The sequence below is a fragment of the Podarcis cretensis genome (assembly GCF_951804945.1).
Source record: "Podarcis cretensis genome assembly, chromosome: 15".
NCBI classification, from domain to species: Eukaryota; Metazoa; Chordata; class Lepidosauria; order Squamata; family Lacertidae; genus Podarcis; species Podarcis cretensis.
The window spans coordinates 21,877,501-21,891,785 of NC_137185.1; the positions used below are offsets into that span (position 1 = coordinate 21,877,501).

At 45.8% G+C, this 14,285-nt stretch overlaps 1 protein-coding gene across 12 annotated transcripts in view; it reads right to left on the bottom strand.

Annotated features, from left to right (window-relative positions):
* Positions 1–14,285, bottom strand: part of GRAMD1B (GRAM domain containing 1B) — a 214,431-nt gene that overhangs the window by 63,667 nt on the left and 136,479 nt on the right. The window contains exon 1 of one of the 12 annotated variants that reach the window (XM_079954671.1): positions 6,133–6,569. The exons of the other annotated variants lie outside the window; for them this stretch is intronic. Coding sequence (XP_079810797.1) covers positions 6,133–6,143 — 11 coding nt within the window. The 5' untranslated portion in view covers positions 6,144–6,569. Of the gene's footprint in view, positions 1–6,132; positions 6,570–14,285 lie in introns of those variants that run through there. 12 annotated transcript variants of the gene reach the window in all.

Sequence of the window (14,285 nt, forward strand, 5' to 3'; positions counted from 1 at the left end):
AGAGCCTTTTTTCTCCTACTGCTACATGAATATAGTTTTCATTCAAATGCTACAGTTCTGCCAGGGAATAAGGGAATGAGGCTATTAACAGTATAATGTTTGAAACATTTGTCTTCAGGATTTCAAAAGGTTTCTTAGCAAGGATATTAATACAGTGGTACCTCAGGTTACATACACTTCAGGTTACAGACTCCACCAACCCAGAAATAGTACCTCGGGTTAAGAACTTTGCTTCAGGATGAGCAAAAAAATCACGCGGTGGCGGCGCAGCGGCAGCAGGAGGCCCCATTAGCTAAAGTGGTGCTTCAGGTTAAGAACAGTTTCAGGTTAAGAACAGACCTCCAGAATGAATTATGTTCTTAACCTGAGGTACCACTGTACTGGATATCACAATATATTGTTCCCACCAGCCACGAATATACATTTGGTGGATGTACACTAGTAAATAGCAGCCACTGAAACAAAGTCAGAAAACAGTAGGGTTCCTGTGACGATTCACTAGATTTAAATCCCAATGTAGATACTGTATTCCCACTGGTGAGGTTAATTAACCTGGACTCTCTTCTCTAATACTAGCAGACTAGTCAATCAGCTGCTTACTATTTGACCATCAGATATTGTTAAATATTTCCAAGAGCGCTGTATGGAGGACAGACTACTTTTTACCAGTTTATTAGGGTGCCACTCATTAGCCAGGGGAAAAGGGCAGCTTGCTCCTGAGCCCTGCAGCGGTGAGAGGCAATCCTAGCAGCATAGCAAAGCTTCTCTCACTGTTCACCTGCTATACCTGCAAGGCATCAAGTAGTCCTGAAGAATATAAGAAGAGCCCTGCTGGATCAGGGCGATGGCTCATCTAGTCCAGCATCCTGTTCTCACAGTGCCCAACCAGATGCCTGGAGGAAGCCTGCAAACTGGACACATGCGCAGCAGCACTCTCATGTCCTGTGGCTTCCAGAAACCGGTATTCAGAGACATTATGCCTCTGACAGTTGATGTAGAACACAGCCATTATAGCCACTGATAGCCTTGCCCTTCATGAATTGGTCCAATCCTCTTTTAAAGTCATCCAACTTGGTGTAATAATAATAATTTATTATTTATACCCCACCCATCTGGCTGGGTTTCCCCAGCCACTCTGGGCAGCTCCCAACAGAATATTAAAACACAATAAACACCAAACATTTAAAACCCACATTGGAAGAATGGCAGACGAAAGTGATTGACTTTATGGGACTGGCGGAAATGACTGGCAGAATCCGTGACCAAGAGAAAGAGACGGTGGAAGAAGATTGGAAGAAATTTAAAGTATATCTTAAGAACTGTTGTAAAATTGATGAGTGCTAAAATGTCAAGGGAAAGGAAAAAATAGAATTATAGCTGTAATTGATTGATGAATTAGGAGAAGAAATTGAAAAAGAAAATAAGTTATTATTTAATTGGAGCGAAGGGTTGTTGAAAAAATTTAAAACAAGGATGCAGAGAGGGGGAGGTAAGGGGAAGTCCGAGAAAGAAGGTTTACGAAAAAGAGGATTTGAAATTATACTTGTTTATATGTTTTTGTATGTCTATGTGTGTATGTTATTTTGTCTTAAATTTATGTTGGAAAATCAATAAAAATTATATATATATATATATATATATATATATATATATATATATATATATATATCAAACATTTAAAAACTTCCCTAAACAGGGCTGCCTTCAGAAGTCTTCTGAAAGTCAGATAATTGTTTATTTCTTTGACATCTGATGGGAGGGCATTCCACAGGGCGGGCACCACTACCGAGAAGGCCCTCTGCCTGGTTCCCTGTAGCCTCACTTCTCACAGTGAGGGACACGGAGCTGGAGCTCAGTGTCGTCCAGCTGAACGATGGGAGTGGAGATGCTCTTTCGGGGATACTGGTGTCCACCACAGCCTCCTGTGGGAATGAGTTTCATAGCTGTACAAAGAAGTGCTTTCTGTTGTCTCTGCTGAATATTCCAACATTCAGCTTCATCAGGAGAAAAGGGTTTCTCTAGCCACTTGATCCATGTCGTACTTTAACTTTATAAACTTCTATCATGTCACCTCTCACTTGCCTTTCCTCTAAATTATGGCAGGTGACACAGCCAAATTTCATTTCACATTCAAATCCTCCAACAAATTCTTCAATTGCCTCATGGACAATTTCATTTCCCAGAAGGTGGAAGAAGCAACTAGGGGATCATCTATCTTGCACCTGGTCCTCACAAACAGGGAGGAATTTATTGATGAAGTGGAAGTACTGGGAAACTTGGGAGCAAGTGATCATGTCTTCCTGGGTTTCAGGATACAGAGTCAAGGGAAAGCTGAGTATAGTCACACATGCACTCTGGACTTTAAGGCCAAGTTCAAACAGCTTAAGGAACAACTGGGTGAGATCCCAGAGTCAGAAATACTAAAAGAGAAAAGAGTTCAAGATAGGGTTTTCTTTAAGGTGAAATACTGAAGGCCCAAATGCAGACAAGAAAGAAAAATGGGAGGCATCTAAAGAAACCAGTATGGCTGCAAAAGGAGCTTATAGATGAGCTGAGATTTAATAAGGGCATCTATAAGAAATGCAAAAGCACAAAGGAGTATACAAGAGTAGCCAACAGTTGCAGGGTGAATGTCAAGGGAGCTAAAGCTCAGAATGAGCTCAGGCTTGCAAAGAGGTTAAAAACAATAAAAGGATTTCTTAGGCTTTAGATCAGGGTTTCCCAAAGCTGTTGCTGGTCTACAACTCCCATCATCTCTAGCTAGCAGGACCAGTGGTCAAGGATGATGGGAATTGTAGTCCAAAAAAAGTAGAGACCCAAGTTTGGGGAACCCTGCTTTAGATACCGTGGTAGAAACTTCCCAGTAAGAATGTGGAGTCTGCTGAAAGGGTCTTTGAAAATACGATAGCAGTTTTTAGCTACAGTATTGAAAGTAAGAGGGATCTGTTATTTCTGCAGCACATACTTCTTGCCTCTTCAAAAGCACAGGAAGTAAGTTATTCCAAGTTGAAAACCGCACACATCTGTATGTAAACTCTCTCAGAATATCCTCCTTTCCTGCTGCAACAGTTAGTGCATCTATGATCAATATAGCAATAGCTCTCTGTTTCCAGGTGCACTATACTGCTCCCAGAAGGTAACTCAAAATTAGTAAGGAAATAAGTCTTGTTAGACTAATGACTATTGGCATAAAGAGCATTCAAACTGATAACACTTCCTAAGCATCAGTCAGTGTTAGAAACTGAGATATGAAAGCCAGGAGCTAAATGGTACATTAAACCTAGGTTATGGGTGCAACAACGGAATGTCTAGGCACACTTTTTATAACAAAAATACAAAGCTGAAAATGAATGAACTGCAGCTAAAATATGTTCATTTTTCACGTGCTCTAGTCCTTCTCCTGCCCCCCCCCCCTAATATTCTTAAGAGGGTTTCTTCTCCAGTCTTCAAAGAGTAGCTGGAAGTGGGGAGGGCAGAAAAAGGTCTTCCTTTCCTTCCACTCTGCAGTTTTAATCTGAAGTCTTGGGCCAGAGGTCAGAAACTGCTCGCGCTAATGAAATTCCCTGTCGCAAAATGCACGTAGAACAATCGGAGTTTGAAACACTGGCATCAGTTCTTAATGAACGGTGCAACCCCAAAGCATCCCTATTTCTACATATCAAGAAAGCTCTGCATTTCGTGTTCTGCAAGTCCTGGTAAAGCTAGCTTGCACTTTGGAGGTAATTTCCTCTTTTGCAATTTTCAATACAGTACATTAATATGGGGTTTTGGATTCACAACAATAGCATATACCTAACAGGATCAGCTGGGATATTTGAAGACATTACCAAGCCGGGGGGGGGGGGGCTTGTAGCTTAAAAATGTTAGCCAGAGGTGGAATCCCACTGCAGCTTGAGATAATTTGACTCACAACTCATCAGAACTCAAAATTGTATTTCAAAATATCTGCGCAAAACAACAGCCTAGTTTTATTGCCTCCAACAGCTCTCCATTTCTTGGGGAACTGGCCTGACTTTGAGCCAGCTTGTCATGACAGATACACAGTGGTAACAGCTTGTACAGACAGCCAAATCCTTTTTTCTTTTTGCAGCATGTAATGTTTATGAGTTTCCTGAGGACACTCTCATGTATGTTGGAGGGTGTTACATCCTGCTAGGGATAGGGTGTGGGTGGCAGGAGAGAGATTGTCTTTCCCAGAACAGGGAGATGCAGCAAGCATCTGACAACATCTACCTGCAGTTCAACCGGGATCAACTTTCACAGGCTACAAGAAGACACGGTGATCTTCAGTGTTGAGCAAGCGGGATCAACTCCATTTACTTTGCAGGGGTTATCCGACACTCCTTTCATTTACTATCCTGCTTCTTTCCCACCTCACTCCCCTGCCTGCCCCTCCAGTCTCTGCAGCCTTTGCTATTGCTCTGCATCCACCAAGCCAAACCTACATAACACTTAAACTAATACGACTGTAAATACAAACTATGTTTCAGGCTATTGAAGGTCAGCAAGGAGCAATACAGGCGCAAAGTATGTCCCACTTGCACCATGGCACATTCTCACCCTCATGCATTCAATTTGCAAGGGCTTGATCAGTCGTGGTGGTGGTTCCCAGTTGGGTATACCGGTTGGAGTGTCGAACTAGGACCTGCCAGGGCTCACACACCCATTCAGCCATGAAGCTTCCTGGGTGAGCCAGTCACTGCCTCTCAGCCTAACCTACCTCACAGGGTTGTTGTGGGGATTAAATGAGGTGGAAAGCCATGTATGCCGCCTCAAGCTCCTTGGAGGAAAAGGTCATAGAATCACAGAGGTGGGAGGGTCATCAAGTCCAAACCCTCGCATTGCAGGTGGATTAGAAATGCAGTTAATAAGTAAATAAAGTACAAAAGGAGGCTTCCCAAGACTGCCTTTACAGCCCAAGGATTTCTTTATTAATAGAAAACAACAAAATAAAAAAGTTATCCTGAGATTTAACATGAAATACTGGGACTCTTAATTTCCTCCCACAGGGCTGAAACCACGTCCCCAGAAGACACTCCCATCTCCCTCGAGCAGAGATTTATTATTTACTCCTGGTGCAGCTACAATTGCAGAAAGGGGTGTGTGCAGCAAAGTCTTTCCCGCATGTGCTCATTTCTAGGAAGAAGATGACAACGACAAAAAAAAAAGGCAAGCAGATGAAACGAGAGCGGAGGGGGCGGAATGACACAGGCACACACCTTCACCGCCCATCTTCCTCCCTGTCCTTAACCACCTCAGACAGTCCCCTTCATCATCATCACTAACACCCGCCTCCAGCACTGCAAGCCGTGAAAGGAGATGGTGTGTCAGACTCTCATAGCCAGCCCCCTTTGTCTCCTCCTGTCATCTTTGGAAGAAATATACCCTAGGCAAAAAGGGGAGAAGCGGTGTGTGTGTGTGGGTAAGCAGGATTGGGGGGGGGGACGGGGAGCTCACAGCCAGGGAGCACATGGGCACACAAGCGCACACAGAGCAGACCCAACTGCTGCTGCATGACGCACTGAGAAATCAACCAAATCTCCACCTTCAACCCCCTTTTCTCTCTTTCTCCTCTGTTCAAAAGGCTGCAAAACACCAGGAGCATATTGCCTGTCTCTTCTTCCCAGAAGCAAAGAAGGGAGGCAGAAAGACCACAGAAATCACTGCTTCACTCTTCAGTTGCAAAGGGAGTGTGATGGTGGCTGCTGCAGAGGATGGATGGAGGGGGGGGACTGAACCCTACCACCCCAACCAAAGAAGAGATGGGGGAGAGAGAGAGAAGAGGCATCTCTGCAACATGATGTCACACTGGCTGCTTTCATGCTCAGCCTTCCGCCGCACACTCCCCCCATCCCCAGCAGAGAACAGAAGCAGCAGCCGGCGCCACCAACATGGACTCCGGATTTATTCAAGCAGGGAACCGTATGCCTCTGGCACCAATCTTTCTCTCTCTCTTTCTCTCTCCCTCCGCACAGAAAGTCCCCGACATAAACATGTACAAAAAGGACCCGCGGAGGCGCACATGGGCAACTAGATCGCTCAGAGAGCAAGAAAGAGAGACGGACGGACGGACGGACAGAGAGAGAGGCAGGCAGAGAGCGACTGGAGGAAAGAGCAGAGCGCGCCACTAACCTGGTAGCCATTAGGGACTAGTAGCATACAGTGGAGCAGCTGGGAGTTCATTCATTCATGCAGTTGGGCGGTGGGGGTTGGGGGCAGAGAGGGGGGTGGGCCAGTGAGGAGGTGAAAGGGCCGTGCCCCTCCCGGACCATCTTGAAAGCCCTTCTTCCTCACCCCCCCTCAAGGAAGGGGGGGCTTACTCCAGAAGGGAGCCCCCTCTCTCTGCAGCGTGCCAGAGCTGCGTGTGCCCAGCCATAGCCGGTCCTCGCCTACGGCCGCCCCTTTGCACCCCCCGCAAGACTTTTGCCAGCTTGTGCCGTCGTCTCCCTCCTGCCTGCTCCCTTCTCTCTCTCGCACACACGCACGCGCGCGCACACACACATACACACACACACAGGCAGCAGTACAGGCGCGCACACACTGGCGCACACAGGGAGCGCTTGCTCGCTGCCTGTTTACATAATGCAACCCTATGGTGCAGTCGCGCCGTCCTCAATTATGCACGCCTGCTCTGCACGGGGCTGGCCAGGGGTTCCGGTTTTAGCGGTTCCCTCTCGGGTCTGGAGGGGTTAAACCGGGCGGGGGCGGCGGCAAACGAGAGGACGACTTCAGCACCATGCGCATTTCAGCACAACCGTTGCAAGATATTGCCGTTCACTTGCAGCAGGGTAGGGAATTCAAAAGTGGTACAGGATGATTTTTCTCGGAATTCTGCATCCCAGCAGCGGTATATTTTACCAGGGGATAAATAAGCTCTTACCTTGGACAGCAGAACTCTCCTTTTAAAAAATTCAGTAGGGGGGGGAATGCTACGGGCTTCACAAGCACCTTCTGTGCTCTCCAACCTTAAATTGATGAGCGGTGCCATGCTTTCTGTGAACAACCCAAGTGTAACACCAGCATATAAACAATGACTGCCATTTAAACCGCAAACACAACATGTCCTCAAATACCTGAGGATGGCCACTTTCACGCCAAACATTTAAAGCACTGTGATACACTTCAATCAGCTATTGATTCCCCTAAAGAATTCTGGGAGCTGTAGTTTGATAAGGGTGCTGAGAATTGTTAGGAGACAGTAGAGCTACAATGCTCCGAGTGATTTAGAAATCAGTCCCTCAGGGATCTCTGGGAAATGTAGCGCTGTGAGGGGAATAGGGGGGAAATCTCAGGATCCTTAACAAGCTACTCTTCCCAGGATTCTTTGGAGAAGCCATGACTTTTTCAAGTGGCTTCATTGTGCTTTAAAAGTATGGTGTGAAAGTGGCCAATATAAGGATGGCCGTCATCCATTTGCACTTTGCTTACTCACTGCTAACATCATTCTAACCACAACAAACATAACTGCTGTGGAAGGCATGGAGGGACTCTTAACATGTACACCTACAGAAGAAAAACATGTCACACACTCAAACCAGGAACCAGAATCTGAAGAATACTGATGGAAATGTCTTGAGTTCAAAAGGCATTACATTGTGAGCGACAAATAAATCCTAACCATCACCACTTCCAGATGCAATATTTTAAAGATAGGGCTACCATCTATCTCTTTCCAGACAGTGCTCAGTTTTTGCTATCTACCCTGCAAAGAGATGTCCTGACACACATTTGTTGTCTGGTTAGCAGGAAGAAACCAGCCGTAGCAGCAGACATTAACTGAAATTATAGTAGCACCATGTGCCAAATTCACAGTTACAAGTTAGGCGTGATTCTGGACTAGAGTGAAGAACTAGCAAACCCTGCAGGAGGACAAGCAATAACAGCCCTGAAGATGCTGGTTCCATTTTCCATCTCACCTTTCCTCCAAGGAGCTCAAGGTGGGGTACATGGTTCCCTCCCGATTCTTCCTCACAACAATCCTGTGAGGTAGGCAAGGTTGAAATGCAGTAGCTGGCCCAAGGACACCCAATGTGTGACTGAATTTGAACCCAGAATCCAAGGTCCTAGTCAAATGTTCTTAACCAGCCCACCACACAGAATTCATGGCAAACACAGATCTTGGGCTAGGCTAGAGAGAAGCGGCTGAAGGTGGATTGTGACAAGAGGCACTCCACCAAGTCTACAGCAAAAGCTTTATGACAACTCCTCTTTAATGATGGACTCATAAATTAAGATCCCTCTGCCTTAGCCTTCTGATGGCACATGCATGTTAAGTAGGATTTGGGGGTTCCATCTACTGTGAGATTTAAAACTTAAAACATTCAAGCAGCGGCTCTTTAATATATATAGTTTTAGGGATCATTTATAACCCTCAAATCTGTGAAGAAGTTTGAAGGACGTTTAAAGATTAGAAGTCATCAGCAGCCCTGAGCAGATTACTGTTATCGGAAAGATAAAGCTTCTGAGTTCCACACAGCTTATTGTAACCCAAAAATTTCCGAGACCAGCAGAACAGGGAAACACAATTGCATGACATGCTCTCAAACCCTTCTAGCGTACATCTGGATCAGTGCTTAGCTGTAAAAGCAGTCCAGCCCACTGCGCTGAGAAACAAAAGAAAATGCACCAGCCGCTTGCTTCGCTCTACCAATGGCAAGACAAACCCAGACAGCAAGTTATTTTACATCCCACTTTTGAGTGCCAGTCCTAGCAAAGAATGCATCCTATAAATGCTGGAGACAACGATGGAAGGAACGTTAATAATAGAAGAGGCAGCACTTAAGAACTGCAGCGAACAGCAAATTGCTGCCATGGCAGAATAATACATACTTCAGAAACCTTTGGGTCTTTGCTTAACCATAAATACTTAAACCGGCACACATGAACTGCAAACTCTGTATATGGAGAATTTTGCTCACTTTTAAGAATTGTTTATTACTCTCCGCTCTCTTTGGCACTTTGATTGCAGAGTGTTGCATGTTTTGAGACAAACATAAAAAGCAGGAATAAAAGCCAAGAGGTTGATTTCTGGAAGAGGGTTTAAAGCATAAGTAGCACACAGTTACAAGTTCTCTGGTGCGTGTTAACTGTTTGGCGATTATCCATGTTGCTACAAAAACTATTCTTACTAGTTTCATTAGAATACAAAACAACACGGAGGAGCATCGAAAATGTATACAAGGATATTGCTTTAAAGGAGATTCAGATTGTTCATCCCAAAGTATCTTTCAAGATATCCCTTTGACTTAAGGGAAGATGGAAGCTATGTACTGCATATGAAACTTAATACCGTAAGAATGTACCACTGGACAAGTTACTGTAGTTATAGGTTGTTCTTGTATTTACCTGCAAAAGAATAAAAATTATGGGGGGGGCAATATTAAAAAATAAACCAAATTGCAGAAAACTTGTCTGATGCATAGGGTTTTTTTAATTTTTGGTAATTATTTCTGTACAAATGTATCCGTTTAGGAACTGATTTAGGAACCTGCAAGATCCTCGTTCAAATCTCACCTCTGCCATAAACTCACAAAGTGTTCTCAGGCATGTTAAGTCCACGGCTCTAATCTTAAGTACTACCCCCCATCCCCCCACAATACAGGCATTTCTTATAGAGCAGACAAGTTTGGGGAAGAAAATGCATCTGATTCATTCAGTATTGTAATAAGGAACCATGGTCATGTCCAGCTATTATCTTTGTTGAAAAGCTTCTCTGTTTTCTGTGTTCTTTGACTATTCATCAACATCATCATCAAAACGTGTTGGGATCAGATTATTTAACAAGAGGTTTCCATGCTCTGTCTGTCTGTTGTTGTTTTACAATTCTCAAGCAACTCATCTTCTTGGGCAATTCACATGGAAATGAAATTATTGCCACACAGAGAAGAAATTTCAAAGCATGTGGATGAGGGGAAGGCACTTTTTGCCTGGTAGCACAAACTGAGGCCACAGATACTTTAGCACAGTCCCCCTCCCCCCCCCCCACAATTTTGCCAAGGCTTCTGTTTAGCTGCCTCAGCTGTAACCCCATCTCCTCCATTAATATTACATCTCTCATGTGATGGGAAATGACTCGCCTGTCCAGGTAATTAAAGCCTGAGGCTGATAAGGAAAGCGTGAGAGGCAGTCCAGTCACTCAGCAGTCAGGATTGTAAAGATCCTGCCTCAGTAGAGGAAAATTTAATGCATCAACTGAGAGTGTTTTCTGATGGCCTCGTAAACCAAACCATGGACTTAGGGCGTAAAAGAAGTCCACCCGATAAAACTCTGTTAGAGGTGAAATCTTCTGAATTCCTCCAATTTTAAACAGGCCATAGCTTTGTACTTTAGCCTTATTTTCCCTTTTTCTAAGTCGATCACATTTCTACAGGATAGTTCCTTACAATATTTACCGTATTTTTCGTCCCATAGGACGCTCCGTCCCATAGGACGCACCTAGTTTTTTTTTTTGGGGGGGGGATAAAGGGGAAAAAATTGCCTTTATTTCCCCCCCAAAACCAGGTCGGGGAACAGCGGGATGGCGGCGCTGCGCTTCCCCGCTGTCCTCCGAGCTTGTGGGGCTGGCCGATGTCTGCCCGAAGCGCGGGGTGCTCTGCTTCAGGGCGCCCCACGCGCCGGGTGGCAGACTGCGGACACCTGCACGAAGCACAGGGCATCCTCTGGATGGCGCCACGTGCTCCGTGCTGCAGGCTGCCGCCCGCAAGCCTTGCGCTCCCAGGGGGAGATCCCCCGGGTGCGCAAGGCTTGCCGACACCTGCGCGAAGCACGGGGCGTCCTCTGGAGGGCGCCCCATGCTCCGCGCTGCAGGCTGCTGCCCCCAAGCCTTGCGCTCCCGGGGGGAGTTCCCCCAGGTGCGCAAGGCTTGCCGACACCTGCGCGAAGCACGGGGCGTCCTCCAGAGGGCGCCCCGTGCTCCGCGCTGCAGGCTGCCGCCCACAAGGCTTGCACTCCCAGGGGGAGATCCCCCGGGTGCGCAAGGCTTGCCGACACCTGCGCGAAGCACGGGGCGTCATCTGGAGGGCGCCCCATGCTCCGCGCTGCAGGCTGCTGCCTGCAAGCCTTGCACGCCTGGGGGAACTTCCCTCAGGCGCGCAAGGCTTGCAGATAGCTTCCTGGAGCCTGGAGCGCGAGAGGTGTCGGTGCGCACCGACGCCTCTCGCTCTCCAGGCTCCAGCGAAAGCCTGCATTCGCCCCATAGGACGCACACACATTTCCCCTTCATTTTTGGAGGGGAAAAAGTGTGTCCTATAGGGCGAAAAATACGGTATTTATTTGGAGCTTTTGTACACTGCACTTCATCCAAAAGGGCTCCCAGGAGGCGAATTTAGGGGAGTGCAACCTGTTCAGTTGCACTGGGCACAAAGCCTCAGGGTCACTGCAGCTATGATGTAGAATAGAAAGCAAGAGGCGGCGGGTGGGGGCCTGGGACCACAGAATTTTGCCATCTCACAGGGTGCTGCTGAAAATTGAGTTCCCAAGGTCTGCCACTGCTCCCAGAGCTTCAAAACAAGACAGTCCCTACCCACAGGCTCAGAGGGACAGAAGAGGAAAATAAAAACAAAAACTCAGGCAATAATTTCTAAACAATTGTTCCCATAATGCAGCTGGCACAGTTCAGGGGCAGGAGTGCCCAGTGTTACAAAGTCAGATATATAAGCTAATTACCAAATCACGCCTTAAACCTAGTCTACGGTCACCACAATGGAATACCTGGGCACCATTTCCCCCGATGAATATTGTGATTATTCATTAATTTCTATACCACTTTATATTTTGGAGAACAAATCTGAAAATGATTTACAACACCTTAAAACATCAAATAAAACAATGCAAAATAAAACAAATTCAGGCTTCAAATGTATTATTTCAGATCCTTCTCTAAGTGACATTTTGCTTTCCCTAGTCGCCATCCTGCATCCAAAGATTTCAAAAGGTTGCAGTGGGAGCCACGCTAGTCACAAAACGCACCTGGCGCCTGGCTAATTTCTAACACTGGGAGTGCCCAATAGAGCTGAGCCTCCAGCAAAGCTGGTGAAATGAGCCTTGCTTCCTATCTCTCTCATTGAAGCAGTCTGATGGAATGGCTGTCCCCAGGTGACAGATGAGGAGCGAAGAGGTCTGATGGAGCGGGATGCTAGACCTGATGCACAGGGTGTTGTACTCAAAGGTTCATATTTCCCCCCGAAATTTAAAAATGCACACATTTTTTTCTACTGAGGTCTGAAATGTTGCTTGGTGTCTCACTTTGCCGAGGGCATTCTCAAGATTGGTCCAAAAGACAGCCTCAAGTGTCAAGCAAGCCTTTGGAACAGGAAGCCACTTGAAGAATATGACACCCACCTTGACCTCCTGGGTTAAGGTGGGCTGCATATGAAATGTATGAAGATTTCAGCTCATTACCATGCATGAATTGGCAGCCATTGGTAAAGGAACCATGATGCTTCAGAACTGCTGGAAGAAAATGCAAACAAAAACTCTGCAGGATTTGCTAGCTGGTGAGCCCTGAGTAAAATCTCCTCCCTGACCCCAACCAGATCCTCCACGGAAGCAACATCTCTGTCGAAAGAGAAAAGCTCGTCAACCTCTCACCCAACCCCTTGTCTCTTAAGTGAAATGATTTCTGAGGTTTCACAAGAAAAGTGAGTGGGGAAGAAGATAATTGAGAAATGTTAGCTAGAATTGTACCCAAAAGTAACCTTCAGCTCAGGGTTAGTTTGAAGACAAAGGCAGAGTTTGAAGTAGAATTTTAAGAGTTGGCTGCGATGTGGCCTGGGAGGGAAAAGGTGGCAGGATGGTAAAGTCAGCAAAGCTGGAGAGAGGGTAAAAGCACGATGGTTGATTTCTGTTTGAATCAACAGCTACCGCTATGGGAGAAGCAAGACCCCCTCAGTGATGTGAACCCCTCCAGTGAAGGGGAAGGCTGTATATGTGTGTAAATAAACCATAGATCATAAAGACACCACAGTCTCTGCTGTGCCTCGTTTCCAAAAGGGAACATGAGCCCTGGGTAAAATGCTTGGAACCCCTGGAATCTCACTCAGGTATCAGACTTATCTGAGAAATGGAGGGTTGCTACAAGAGTAGAAGATGCTGATGGACCAATGAAGTGACTCAATGCAAGGCAGCTTCATACGATTGACGTCCCTCCCAGTCACTTCCCTCAGTTTGCTCTTTCACAAGTAAAATAAAGCCAATGTTTGCGATTGTTTTGTAGCAGGAGATGCTGTGGCTGGCAAACTCGGCTTCACACGGCACAGCAGCAGGAACGGAGTAGATACTATAACAACTGCACTCACCGGTGCTGGAAGGGGAGTAAGGAGAGGCAGCAAAAAGATCTTTCAAGAGCAGAGTGTCAACAACTTTAAGTGGGACACACAAAGAGCCAGTTCTCAGTTAAGAACTTAATCTAGGATTAACAAGAGGTCAGCTACCTCTGCAAGGAGACTGCACTAAAAGGAACTAATTAGCTCTCCTTAACAGAGCAATGCGCACAACACAAGCATATCAAGCAACACCCCCATTTCTAAAACACAGGTGTCTACCTGAAGTCCCAGATAAGAAGCTTTAACGATCTAGATCACCGTTTCCCAAATTATGGGAAGATACAGAAAAGAGGGTCATGGCTAGTTAGCAAGTTTAAATCACACATTATGCACTGCTTATTTATTCATCTTGCACATTCCAGACACTTACAGCCTGCAAACTCTTATTCCCAAACAATTAGCTGCCAAGGCAAAAAACAACACTTGCAGTCTTCAAAAGTCTCAGTAATATGGATTTAAAAATCACAGAAATTGAAACAACAATACATCATTTTGATTCCATTGTGGTTTAATTACTTTTAAACGATTGTTTCTATACATTTTTCGCTTTCTGTGTTCTATCTGCGTTTGTTTTGATTTAATTTCAGCATTAAGTCCCAGTTCTGGAAGAAAAGGCAGGGTATAAATGAATAAAAGGAGGAGAATGGATAAGGCTCCCCGCACAAAATCACAAGTCAACATGGCACACAGGGACAACCCAGAAAGTCATTCTGAAGCACCACCAGCAAACCGTTTCAAGCCCAGCAGAGACAGGGAGGAGCAGCATCTATCCTGACAGGCCCTTTTGATTAGGATGTGATTGCACCTTTTCTTTAAAGGAAATGTATTTCAGGAGGAGGAACAGGTTTCAAACACTTCCCTGAACCAGGGCAGAGACATTACCATGTTTTGTGCTCAATAAGCATTTTTTGTGATGCCGTTTTACAGGGGAGCCCAGACGACTTGACTTGAAGATAAAGCGAG